Consider the following 12,523-nt stretch of genomic DNA (forward strand, 5'->3'; position numbering starts at 1 on the left):
GTTACCTACTTATATTCTTTAACTCTTTCATACTCCTTGACCCCTTCCAGGAGGATGCTAATGTCATCCAAGGGCTTATGTAGAGCCAAGTAGTGCAGGGTTGGTGAGCGTCTTATTTCTACTGGGAGAGTGTTCCATGCTGTGGCTGCGGTGTAGGAGAATGCTCTCCTTCCGGATCGGCTTCGGCAGATGCGGGGGATCTCTGCCAGGGCGAGGTCGGCTGAACGGAGGTTCCTATTGGGTGCGTGGAAGCTCATTCTGCTGTTGAGGTACTTGGGTCCGATGTTGTTGAGAGATTTGTAGGCGTGCGTGAGTAGCTTGTCGGTGACTCTCCTCTCGACGGGGAGCCAGTGGAGTTCTCGCAAGTGAGGGGTCATGTGTTTGTGGCGAGGTATCCCTAAGATGAGCCTGGCGGCCGCGTTTTGGATGGTTTGGAGTTTGCGAAGTAGGGATTTGTTGATTCCTGCATAGAGGGCGTTGCCGTAGTCGAGCCTGATGGTGATGAGTGCATGTGTGACGGTCTTTCTGCAGTCAGGGGGGATCCACTTGAACGTCTTACGCAGGATACGGAGGCAGTTGAAACAGGTGGATTAGATAGTGTTGATTTGGCGGTTCATGGAGAGGGAGGAGTCCAAGATTATGCCAAGGTTCCGGGCGTGGTCCGTAGGGGTGGGTGGTGGGCCGAGGGCGGGAGGCCACCACGAGTTGGGGGGGTCCGAAAATGAGAACCTTGGCCTTTTTGGAGTTGAGTTTGAGTCAGCTGTCCTTCATCCAGCAGGCCACGTTCCTCATTCCTTCCTGAAAGCTGAGTCTGGTATCTTCTGGGTTACTGGTGAGGGAGAGGATGAGTTGGGTGTCGTCAGCATAGGACACGATGGTGAATCTGTGCTGTCTGACGATGGTGGCGATGGGGGCCATGTAGATGTTGAACAGGATAGGGCTCAGAGAGGAACCTTGGGGAACTCCGCAGATGATGTCGGTGGGTTCGGAGAGAAAGGGGGGGAGCCCGACTCTCTGTGTTCGGTGGGAGAGGAAAGAGCGGATCCAGTTGAGGGCGTTTTCCTGGATCCCTGCGTTGTGGAGTCTGGTGGTCAGTGTGCGGTGTGAGACGGTGTTGAAGGCTGCGGAGAGGTTCAGGAGGATGAGGGCCATGGTCGAGCAGCATGCGGATGTTGTCGGTGGCGGCGATCAGGGCTGTCTCGGTGCTGTGGTTGCTGCGGAAGCTGGATTGGGATGCGTCCAGGATGCCGTTGTCCTCGATGAAAGTAGTCAGCTGGGCGTTAACGAGCCTTTCAGTTACTTTGGCAGCGAAGGGGAGGAGGGAGATGGGTAGGTAGTTCTTTAGGTCAGTAGGGTCGGCCGAGGGTTTTTTCAGGAGGGGCTTCACTTCTGCACGTTTCCAGTCCTTGGGGCAGGTACCCGATGCCAGGGAGGAGTTGACGGGGAGGGCTAGCTCTGGACCGATGGCCGTGGAGGCTCTGTGGAAGATGGGCAGGGGTCCGTGGGGGCTCCTGAGTGAGTGTTCTTCATAGTGGTGGTGATTAGTTCGACGGAGGCGGGGACCCATGTGGTGATGGTTGGCATGGTGGAGGTAGTGGTCGTAAGGGTGAAGGCACTCGTTGGTTCGTTGAAATTGTCGTAAAGGGTCATGATCTTCTGGTGAAGAAGGTGCTGAGCTTGTCGCAGAGATCTTGGGAGGGTGTGATGTCAGAGGGTTCGCAGGGGGGTTTGGTGAAATGCTTGAAGATCTTGAAGAGTTCGCTGCTGTTGGCTGCGTTGGCGTTGATTTTTTCCCTGATGAATGTTCTTTTGGTGTCTCTTCTCAGCTGGTGGTAATTCTTCATGGCGCTCCTATGGTAGGTGTGGGCTTCCGAGGTCGTCTGGTTCCTCCACGTTTTCTCGAGGCGTCTGCAGGTGCGTCTGGTCTCTAGGAGTTCTGTGGTGAACCAGGCTGCTTTTGGCGGACGTTTGGTGGTGGGCTGCCACAGAGGGGCTAGTTTATCGGTGCAGCTGGTGATCCATCGGTGGAGTTCAAGTGCAGCGTCGTCGGTGTCGGTGGTGGCTAAAGGGGGGTCATGGAGGAGGGTGGAGATGAGAAGGTCCTCGTTGATCCTACTCCAGTTTTGTCGATGTGGGTGTGGGGCTTGTTTGGGTGCGGTGCTGGAAGTGAAAGTGAAATTAATGCAGTGGTGGTCTGTCCAGGAGTGCTGGGAGGTGTGGGTGACAAGGATGTTTGACCCTTCAGTGAAGATGGGGTCCAGAGTGTGCCCTGCAATGTGGGTGAGTGAGTTTACCAGTTGATTGAGTCCCAGGTTGGAGAGATTCTCAAGTAGCGCGTTTGAAGTGGGGTCCTGGTGGTTGTCGAGGTGGAAGTTTAGGTCTCCGAGCAGAATGTAGTCCGTGGAGGCGATGGCGTGGGATGCAGTGAGTTCTGTGATGGCGGTAGTGGCTTGGGCGCGAGGTCCTGGTGGTCTGTAGATGAGCGAGCCTCGTAGCGTAGGCCTGGGGTTGGTGTGGATCTGAAAGTGGAGGTGTTCTAAGTTGGGAAGGGTGATGTTAGTGCTGGGCGTGGAGAGTTGGAGGGATGATTTGTGTGCGATGGAGAGGCCGCCACCCGGGTGGTTGGGGCGATCTAACCTCCTTAGTTTGTAGCCATCTGGTATAGCCGTGGCGATGTCAGTACCGGGGCTTACGTTGGTCCAGGTCTCGGTGAAAAAGGCGACGTCAGGGGCAAGAGTGTCGAGTAGGTCCCAAATCTCAATGGCGTGCCAGTGAAGGGATCGCACGTTGAGAAGGATGCACTTGATGGTGTTGGCGGGTATCGCAGCAGGTGGTGCTTTGGTAGCTGATGGAGTGGCGTCCATGGAGAAGGTGCATTGGCAGTGAGCATAGGAGAAAGCTCCTTGAGTGTTGTAGGGCGCTGCTCGTACGCAGTACTCGAGGCGGCTGGGTTTGAGTGCACGGAGGCTGGCGACTGTGTAGAGGAGGGGGCCCGTAGAGCCAGGGTTCCTGGTGCTGGCCGCGGTCCAGGCACGGACGGGCGCAAACGGGCTTGCCTTGGGCGCGCCTTATGAAGGGGAGGGGGGCAGGATCGAGAGGAGGCGGGCGGAAGTCTGGCAGGGGGCAGGGCTGAGGGGAGGATCACCGGGGAGGCGATAAGGCGCTATGGGGCTAAATCAAATAATGAGGCAGAGACCTGTAAAGTAAAACAGTCACACGCACAAGAACACAAAATCAGTAACAAGCGCTGGTGTCAGGAGCGCAAAATACCACGTGTCATAGAGCCTGTGGCAGAGTCGGGCGCGAGGCTCGAACTCTGCTGCTGGGGCTGAAAGGCGAAAATCCGCTGGCGGAGCTGCCGGGGAGAGTGCTTCCTGGACTGAGGTCAGGACAGCACACCGCGCTCCCCCGCAGCGGTCGCCGTTATGAAGGGGAGGGGGGCGGGATCGCGGAGGAGGTGAGTGGGAGTCGGGCGGGGCTGAGGGGAGGATCACCGGGGAGGCGGTAATGCGCTACGGTGCTAAATCAAATAATGAGGCAGAGACCTGTAAAGTAAAACAATCACACGCACAAGAACACAAAATCACTAACAAGCGCTGGTGTCAGGAGCGCAAAATACCACGTGTCACAGAGCCTGTGGCAGAGTCGGCGCGAGGCTCGAACTCTGCTGCTGGGGCTGAAAGGCGAGGATCCGCTGGCGGAGCTGCCGGGGAGAGTGCTTCCTGGACTGAGGTCAGGACAGCACACCGCGCTCCCCCGCAGCGGTCGCCGATATGAAGGGGAGGGGGCGGGATTGCAAAGGGGGCGGGATTGCGAAGGAGGCGGGCTGGAGTCTGGTGAGGGGCGGGGCTGAGGGGAGGATCACCGGGGAGGCGGTAAGGCGCTACGGCGCTAAATCAAATAATGAGGCAGAGACCTGTAAAGTAAAACAGTCACACGCACAAGAACACAAAATCACTAACAAGTGCTGGTGTCAGGAGTGCAAAATACCATGTGTAACAGAGCCTGTGGCAGAGTCGGGCGCGAGGCTCGAACTCTGCTGCTGGGGCTGAAAGGCGAGGATCCGCTGGCGGAGTTGCCAGGGAGAGTGCTTCCTGGACAGATAACTTCTTCTATGCACATGTGCATGCACCATTTTACAGTCCTCGTAGAGCAATTACAAGGATAAAAGCCTTTCGTTAATAGGTCCACCATTGGAAGGCTAGCCATTTACTACAAAGCTGAAAATCTTTCGGCCAAATAAAGAGGATTATAATAAGTGCAGATATATGATCACATAAATATAGTGTGATCAAATTACTTGAACATGACACACGGCAATCTTATATCTATCAATCTGCAGATTAAACACCAATATCCCTGATACGTGTCAGCGGACTACAGTGCGGCTGGCCAAAGATTATCGAGCTATCTTAAACCCCTGCGGTTGCATTGAGGAGCACGTAGAATCCGTCAACCTCATTTGAAGCCCAGGAGTGGTTCCCAATCCATCATGGCCACCATTAATGCTTTTGAGACCACTTGCCATTTCCTTTCACCAAAACAAAATATTGAACGAGCACCCCTTTGTGCACTATTGCCAACAATTTCTTTGAAAGTATAAAACTCCCAGCAAATGTAAATCCTTGTGTCTGCACACCAAATACACATTATCAAATAATAAATGGGTGTTAATTCTAACTGGGTAATAAAACAACGCAGAAGGGCAAAGAGAATACCTTTGAAAAAGTATTTGGAGATTATCACTGCTTGGCAAGAGTTTACCTTTACCTCGTGTAAGTGTTGGCTACCAGTTAAAGGGGTTTAGTGAAAACATGTATTTTTCCCCCCATCCTTTTATAGATAAAACAATGATGGGATACCTAGGAGGATTTTAGAGCGCAAGGAAAACAATGGCTTACCCCTCTGTACTTTAAAATTAGAAGGGTTATTCAAAGAGCTCACCTGATAGCAAAACAAAGCTAGCTCTTCGCTTCTATGATTCAAAACTTCCTGCCAACTTTGATTAAAACCCCTTGTTTTTGCTCTAGAATGACTGACATATGATGCTACCATTGCACAAAGAAGAATGGCAGGCAATATGCTTAAAGAACAGTCTTGACGAGAACTGTGAAAGGGCCCACACAATAGACAAAAAGAATAACAGGCAGAAGCAAACCGACTTCAAAAATTACCACTGGCTCAGCTTCGGTACCTTGGCATGAGTGATAATATATAGGTATATGCGTGGGATTTGGTGTTAACCAAACAAATACCACAGTTATGGAAACAAAGAACTTTAAGAGTCACAACAAGTTTAAATAAAAATAGAAACATATAATAAGAAAAACCAACTAAGTATAGAGAAAAAAGATAAGTGGTAACAAAAGAGTAATTATGAAACAAGCATTGGCAAAATTATTAAGTCCCGCCTATTACACCTATTGGCTGTGCCAATTGTTTTTTTAGAAATTCTGTACACCATCATAATGACTGTGTAGGATGGCGGTTACAAACAAAAGCACCAGGTGGGTATACATCATTTTGTAGGTGCACAACATGCATGCGTGCACCTAAACCATGAAGTGAGCATTTTTGGGGTTTTATTTACCAATTTGAGATGGATCGGTACATAAGAAAAAAGAAGTGCAAAAGTCCTTAAAAAAAATAAATAGGATGATCGGGTTAAGAGAGCGGTCAGTGATTTAAATGGGCAGGTACTGTCCAGTACGGAATACCTGCACTTCTTTCATTTGATAGGGAAGAGTATCTGCATTTCTCAGCACTGCTGCAATACATTCAATGGGAGAGTACTGACACCTCTCAGGAGCTAACAGGTACTCTAAATAGTGAATACCTATACTTCCATATTTTCATTTAAAGCACTAGGAGCGGTTTAACACACAGCAGGGTGGGGAAAAAGCAACACGAGTGAAAGGTGAAAGAGAGGAACGTGGGAGGAATGCAGGGTCTTAGCAGCACACACAGGCGAGAAAGCACAACACAAGTGCTGATGGGGGAGAGAAACACATGGGCAAGTGAGAGTAACGTGAAGGGAGGGTGTAAAGCAATTAGGGGAGATAGCTGGAAGCATTCCTCCACGCGGCGATTCGCGGAATTTGGTCGGAACTCCGTATTACAAGAGTAATACACTGCTGCCAAAATACCACCAATTCTGTGGGTGGAACAGAATATTCCACCCACCCCCAGTTGTACCTCCAGTCTGCTGGAGCTGCTAGGGCACACCAAGAATCTTCCGGCCTGTGTGGGATCCCCAGGATGCTCTCACAGCAGCCATGGTGGGTAGAGGGTGTCAAGGGTGCTCTCTAGGCGCCAAGACGTGTGGCAGTTCAACCATGTAGTCTTGGGGTGGTCAAAACGGCTGATGGGTGCGGTCAGTAGTTGTCATACCCCTCCCCCCCCCAGCCTCAGGGTGCTCTTACTTCCCTCAAGGTCTCAGAGCAGCAAAGACTGTTATACGATACCCATGGAACTCTGTGTTGCCGAAGCATCACCAAAGCTAAGAAAATACAGAACATTCGGATAGTCTGTTTACTGTTTTTAAACTTCTAAAGTCGGTTGCAGGCCAACCATCTTGCCTGCCTAGAGCTCTGAGACTTGTGGAGGATCACCAGAGTAATCTTTGAAAACAGAGGCTTTTCTGTGCTCTTGGAGTCCTATGACCTATAGGAGGGACCCTGATGCGCCCAGTGCTATGTTGCCTTTTCGGGGGCACCCGATGCGATCAGTGCTGTGATGGCTGTTTGGGGCCCCTGGGCTCTCAGCTTTCTGAAGCTTGTTGAAGGGTCACCGAGATGAACTCACAAAAAAAGTGTTGAGTGCTCCCAGACTAGTAAGGCCTGTCTGAGTCGATGGGAGAAAGTTTCCTGGGGTTCCCGAGTCTCCCATGGCAGGCAGGTCTCTCAGAGGTACCCAGGGCAGCACCCTCAACCACCTCACCTGTATGGGTTACAATGGAGTGCTAGAAACAATAAAACTGGTTAGTCGGTCAGCGGCATGCGTTTAAGTATTTTTTGGGTAGAGGCGCCTAGGAAGCGTATAGAGCTATTAGGTCTCTTTGAGGTGGCGGTGTTACTGTCTGACTGATCAGACCCTTTGGAGGGTCCTGAAGATGGTCTCAGAGAAGTTGTTTCTGGAGGATTTTCATGGTGCTCTAAGATTTGTGAGACTAATCCTGGGCGAGAGGACCTGGGATGAGGGGCCACGCAAATGAAAAGTGACACTCTGAATGCCCCTCAACATTTTGAACAAGTGCAGCACCGAGCCTGGGATTGCACAACGCCTGGTGCCTGAGTATTCAAAATCTTTTACAAGAGTTAAGTACCTGTCTGCCAGTCTAGAGCATAGTTACAATGTGGTGAGGCTGCTCCAAATAATAATGACCTACTATGTTCCGGCTACTTCTCAATACATGTAAACACCAAAGAAGCTACACAAACAGCAGATCTCCAAGTGACAGCAGCAGGATTTTCCAGATGTGGGCTTGGAATATTACCCAAGAAAGAATGGCATCTGAACTCCCATATTCACTAACGCATCCACCTACACATTAATCTCAGTGCATTAAACTCCCACTCCAGAGATCTTTCTGTAACGTAAATGCCACTCATGCTTTACCTGCTCATGTTCTGTGGGAGATGAAAGCTATTACTAGTCTGCCCTGCTGGATCTGCTCAGCAGGAAATAGAAGAGTTCATGTATTGCCCTCTGTGGGAGAAAACTTGTGCTGATGCTAACCTGGCAGTACCGGTCCTCTGAAATTGGGGCACTTGCACAGTTTCTGCAGAATGTGTACCTGTTCTATGAAGGGTGTGTTTCACCTATTCTGTATGCGTGAGAGAATTGTGTTATATTCCTTCTCCTACTGGCGCTTGCCCTTAACTTGTGTGTTAGGGAAGAATTCACTGATTTTTTGTATACTTTAGTGTGTCGCCCTAAGTGGGACAGGTAAGCCCAGACGTGGGGCCCATGCACACTGGTCACTGGAACTAAGATGAACCCAGCTGATGAGCAGTGCTTAATACTCATTTGGAAGTCAGGAGATTTTCCCTATAATCACAGAATGTTAAACCACGCCTAGACTCGAACCCGGATCCCCAGCTCCGAAATCGGCAGCTGTAGCCATTAGGCCAAGTCCTCTCCAGAATAATAAGTGCCGGGGCTCTCATCAGGAGGCAGTTTGCACCAGCACATTTCTCCTGTTAGCACTGCCTCCTCAGGAGAGCCACGGCACTTTTTACATTACAAATTAACCACTGCTGATGAGTCCATAACTAGGGTGAACCCGGTCCTGGGCTGCCCATGTTCCAGATAAGGGAGGACCTGGCAGTTCGGGTTGGATTGTTCTGATTAGATGAGGGTCAAGACTGATTTGCATATAGCTGGGTCCAAACTGAGGTTACATGGTGTGCAAAATAACAATAATTGCGATGCGGCCGGATGAATCACCAGTGGCTGAGATTAATTCAATCATTTCATCCATCACTTTTGTGTACACTTTAGGGTGTCCATGCTATACCTCTAAAATGTTCTGAAGCTGTTTCTAAAACTTTCCACTACACATAAGAACAATCTACTCACATCGCAAATGCATGGTGTAAGACAGTGAACTTTTTTTGTTTTGTTTTATATAGCGCAAACTGGACGTGAAGGTATCAGGGAGCTTCACATGGGCACCAGTTGTGTTAAAGACGGACACATTCATGTTGTTAGGCACTGGGAGATTAAGTGATTTACCCAGAATCACAGGATGTTGAGCGTCCCTGCCGAGACTCGAACCCTGTTCTCCAGCTTTGAAATTGTCCGCTTTTGCCGTTAGGCCACATCCTCACCTACATTTTACGCATACAAGAAGCCGTTTTAGAAATAATGAAACTGTTAAAAGCAAAACTAGAAGCCCCAGGATGCAACATGCTGCTGGTTGAAAAAACAAAAAAATAAATGATTTCTCCAATGTGATGATGCCAAAGCACAATAAAATATATGAAGTCAAAATAACGGCCTGTTATCTATCCCATTTCCAAGCACATCCTCGGCCTAGAAACTGGTGCAATTGAGTTACAGAGCTTATAAAACTACTGGAAAGCGCTCAGAGTTAAACAAGTGCAGCACGTGCTGCAAGCGAGGGCGCCCAGCCTGTTGAGGTGATCCTCGGCGCTCTGAAACACCTGCACCAATGGCGCCATCCTGAAATATCCCTAAAGTGAAACAGCCTTGTCCAGAAATGTCCACTGTTCCCTTGAGGTTAATCTGTCACCGAAGCGCACCCCCGTCCTCGGCTGCCAGAGTCAGAACGGACCAATTAGGCCGGGCTGGATGCACAGAGACGCCCGAGCAGCTCCCGGGGCTATTAATACCTCGGGCGGCGCTCCGCGCGCCCTTGGCCGCCCTTGGCTCCCGGTGATGAACATGAGCCGTCCTGATCTGCCTGCAAGGATCAGGGTCTGGCAGAGGCGCATGGCGCCCGGAGTCACCACAGAGCACCCCCGAGAGAGCGCGCGGGCCTCTCCTCAGTTTCAGCTGCGCCGAAGGGCGTGTTTCCAGTGCGTCAGCGGCCATCACAACACCGCGAGCGGCACGTGCGTGCCCACCGTCCAATCACGTTCCAGAGGAGACCTCACTACCCTCCAGGCCGCACGCGGGAGTCTGCCAGGCAGTGTAGCCACCTCGGGGGCAACCATGGAACCAGGCAATTTATATATTTTTTTAAAAGCGTATAGCCTGATCCACAAATCCATTTGTGCTCGTAAATCAAGACTATTTGCCAAGCAGTCACAACATGTGAGGTAGAAGCCGTAAGTACTCTTACTGCTGAGTAATTGCACTCCAAAAGTGCAGCGTGAGCAATTATGAATGAATTAGTATTCCCACCCAATGGGACGTGTCAATGGTTTGCCTATTTAATGTGTGAACACTCAACTGGTGAATTTTTGGGCATTCACTAACTGTGTACCAAGTGTACAGGGGAATTGATCACCTCCAAATTTGGAAGGGATGCAAAGGAAAGGGTTTCTCTACACAGAACACTGTTTTCCAGATGGAGAAAAAAAGAAAAAATTCTGCACGTCTAACAGCATGGAATTATACTCTATTTACAAATGTACATTGCAGAAATAGCCGTCCTTTCAAAAATTACTGAGTAGTGTCCATGGAAGGCTATGCACAGAATACTGTGCAAGGAATACTGTGCACGGATGGCTGCACATGGAATGCTGTGCATTGACTACTGTGCATGGAAGGTTGTGCATGGAATACTGTGCACAGAATACTATGCATAGAATACTGTGCACAAAATACTCTGCATGGAAGGCTGTGCATGGAATAATGTGCATGGAATACTGTACATGGAAGGCTGTCCACGGAAGGCTGTGCACAGAATACGGTGTATGAAATACTATGCACGGAATACTGTGCATGGAAGACTGTGCATGGAAGGCAGTGCACCGCACAGCGTTCCACGCGTACTACTGCGGAGTTTTGTGAGTAAGGGAGACCGAAAACCTGCACCCCTGAGGAATCGTACCTCTATGATTGCAGACTTACGATTCCCTTCGAGTCTGGTCATTAGCGTTGAGATGTTTATACTCTTCAATACTGAGAACAGTGTTAACCATTGGGGCATGGTGTGTCACCCACATGGCCAACCCAAATTACTACTTGTTGTAGTGGCACAAAGTGTTTCTTAGGAGCCTGCCGCGGCCATTGCTGCATGCCAGTGCTTTCTAATCTCGATTTACCTCATGCCTCTTCCTTCCACCACCCTACACCTCCTGTTGCATCACTCATCAGCCTCTTTTTATCGCCGCTTTCCTCCTTTGTCACTGTTTTCCTACTTTTCTCTTCTTCCTCCTTCTGCTCTCATCTGCCATTCTCACTCTTGCACTGGACCATTGTCTGATGACTATAAACAAGTCTTGGTCCCCAAACCGGAGTGCCGGTGCTCTCCATCTGCAACCACCAGCACAAATAAAGCTCTGGGGTGGTCTCTTTCTCCAAGGGTGATATGAGCTTCCTTCTTCAGTTGGTTCAGCAGTATGAGCCTGTCCTTTCCTTTGAGGACTAATGAAAGTATTTGGCTGATTCTGCTTTATGGCTCATTCTATTGGTTCAGTGGATGGGCCCCTCACTGGTCAATGGCTGGTGAAGATGTTTTGCTTGGTGGAGTCATATTATCAACTTTCCTCCCTTTTAAGGTATGTAAAAGTGAGTTGGCGGGTCAGTAGGATCAGCTAGCCCTTTCCTTGGTGTACCCTCCCCTCCGCTCTAGAGCCGGATATGTGACGTTACAACGCATGCCATTACATCGCATGCTGTTGCAACGCAAATGTTTACTCCGGCGCTGGAAGTTGGAATAGATTAATTTTCCATTCCAACTCCAGTGTGTGCAACAGTAGTGAAGGTGTTGGAGTTAAATCCAACACCTTCTACCCACTGCTGCACACCTTTTGCGTTGCAACGGCATGCAATGTAATGGCATGTGTTGTAATGGTTGCGTTGTTAAGGTTGTTTCCCCTCTAGAGCCTCCTGTTCAGGGGCGTAACACAGGCCCCCGCAGACCCCGTGGTGCGGAGGGGGCCCCAAGCTCTAGGGGGCCCCCTCAGCACAGTACTTCGGCCGGGGACCTCCTGATTGAGCTCAGAGGGGGACCCTCCACGTACCTTGCAGGGAAGCCCCCTCAAGTTTCGTTACGCCACTGCTCCTGTTCAGGGGTTGTATAGATTGACTGGGTCCCTTCCTTGAGAGCATGGTACGCTGTATTGATAATCCAGTAGGTGTGATGACCTTTCCTTTCAAGTGTTCTTCTAGATGCATTAGTTAGTCCTTCTGCTCTGCTGAGTGTCATGGAAAGACCTTTCAGCCTATACATCCCACATGCTGCTCCATGACCCCACACTTCCCCCTAGCCTCATTCAGATAAATCTGCAAGACGCATGCCTGCAACAAAGTATATGGAAGTGGATTTATTACTAACCACTCAAATTGAAAACTCTTCTAGTCAGAGGAGAAGGGTCAGAACCCCCCACCCACAAGCCTGTGCTAGGTTCTCTCCATCCTCCATTGGGCTGTGCCGTTCATCATTAGATTAGCTCTTCCATATCGATATTTAGAATTGATGCCTATTAACAGCAGATACACATCTTTAGAATGTGTCACAGGACCTGAGAGCTCACTCTGATGACTTCCGCTCCTCATTCGAGTGACCCCTGCCTCTCATTCTTGAGTCCTGCACTCTACACTCCTGTGTCCCGCGCTACCTTTGAGCTGTGCTCACCTCACCACTAAGCCATGTGCACCCTGACCCTAAATCCTGTGCTCACAGAATCCCGGCTTCTCACGGTTGAGTCCTGCATACGCCTGAGCTCACACTTTGTCCTCCTACGCTCTCCACCCCTAGGATATCTGTCCCCATCTCCGTGTTACACACGGTTAACATTTTATTTTCTTAGCTTTGTTCGCTTCACACTTCTGGTTATTGCTGCTCACTGATCTGTCACATCCACGTCCAACCTGCCATTTGTCGAAG

General features: G+C 50.0%; 1 protein-coding gene across 5 annotated transcripts in view; it reads right to left on the reverse strand.

Moving 5' to 3' along the window:
- The window catches only part of CASKIN1 (CASK interacting protein 1), a 719,688-nt gene that overhangs the window by 288,002 nt on the left and 419,163 nt on the right, over positions 1 to 12,523 (reverse strand). The window contains exon 1 of one of the 5 annotated variants that reach the window (XM_085629426.1): positions 8,737 to 9,181. The exons of the other annotated variants lie outside the window; for them this stretch is intronic. Within the exon in view, the coding sequence (XP_085485552.1) occupies positions 8,737 to 8,825 (89 nt within the window). The 5' untranslated portion in view covers positions 8,826 to 9,181. Of the gene's footprint in view, positions 1 to 8,736; positions 9,182 to 12,523 lie in introns of those variants that run through there. 5 annotated transcript variants of the gene reach the window in all.

This window comes from Triturus cristatus, chromosome 10, assembly GCF_964204655.1.
Source record: "Triturus cristatus chromosome 10, aTriCri1.1, whole genome shotgun sequence".
In the NCBI taxonomy this organism is placed as follows: Eukaryota; Metazoa; Chordata; class Amphibia; order Caudata; family Salamandridae; genus Triturus; species Triturus cristatus.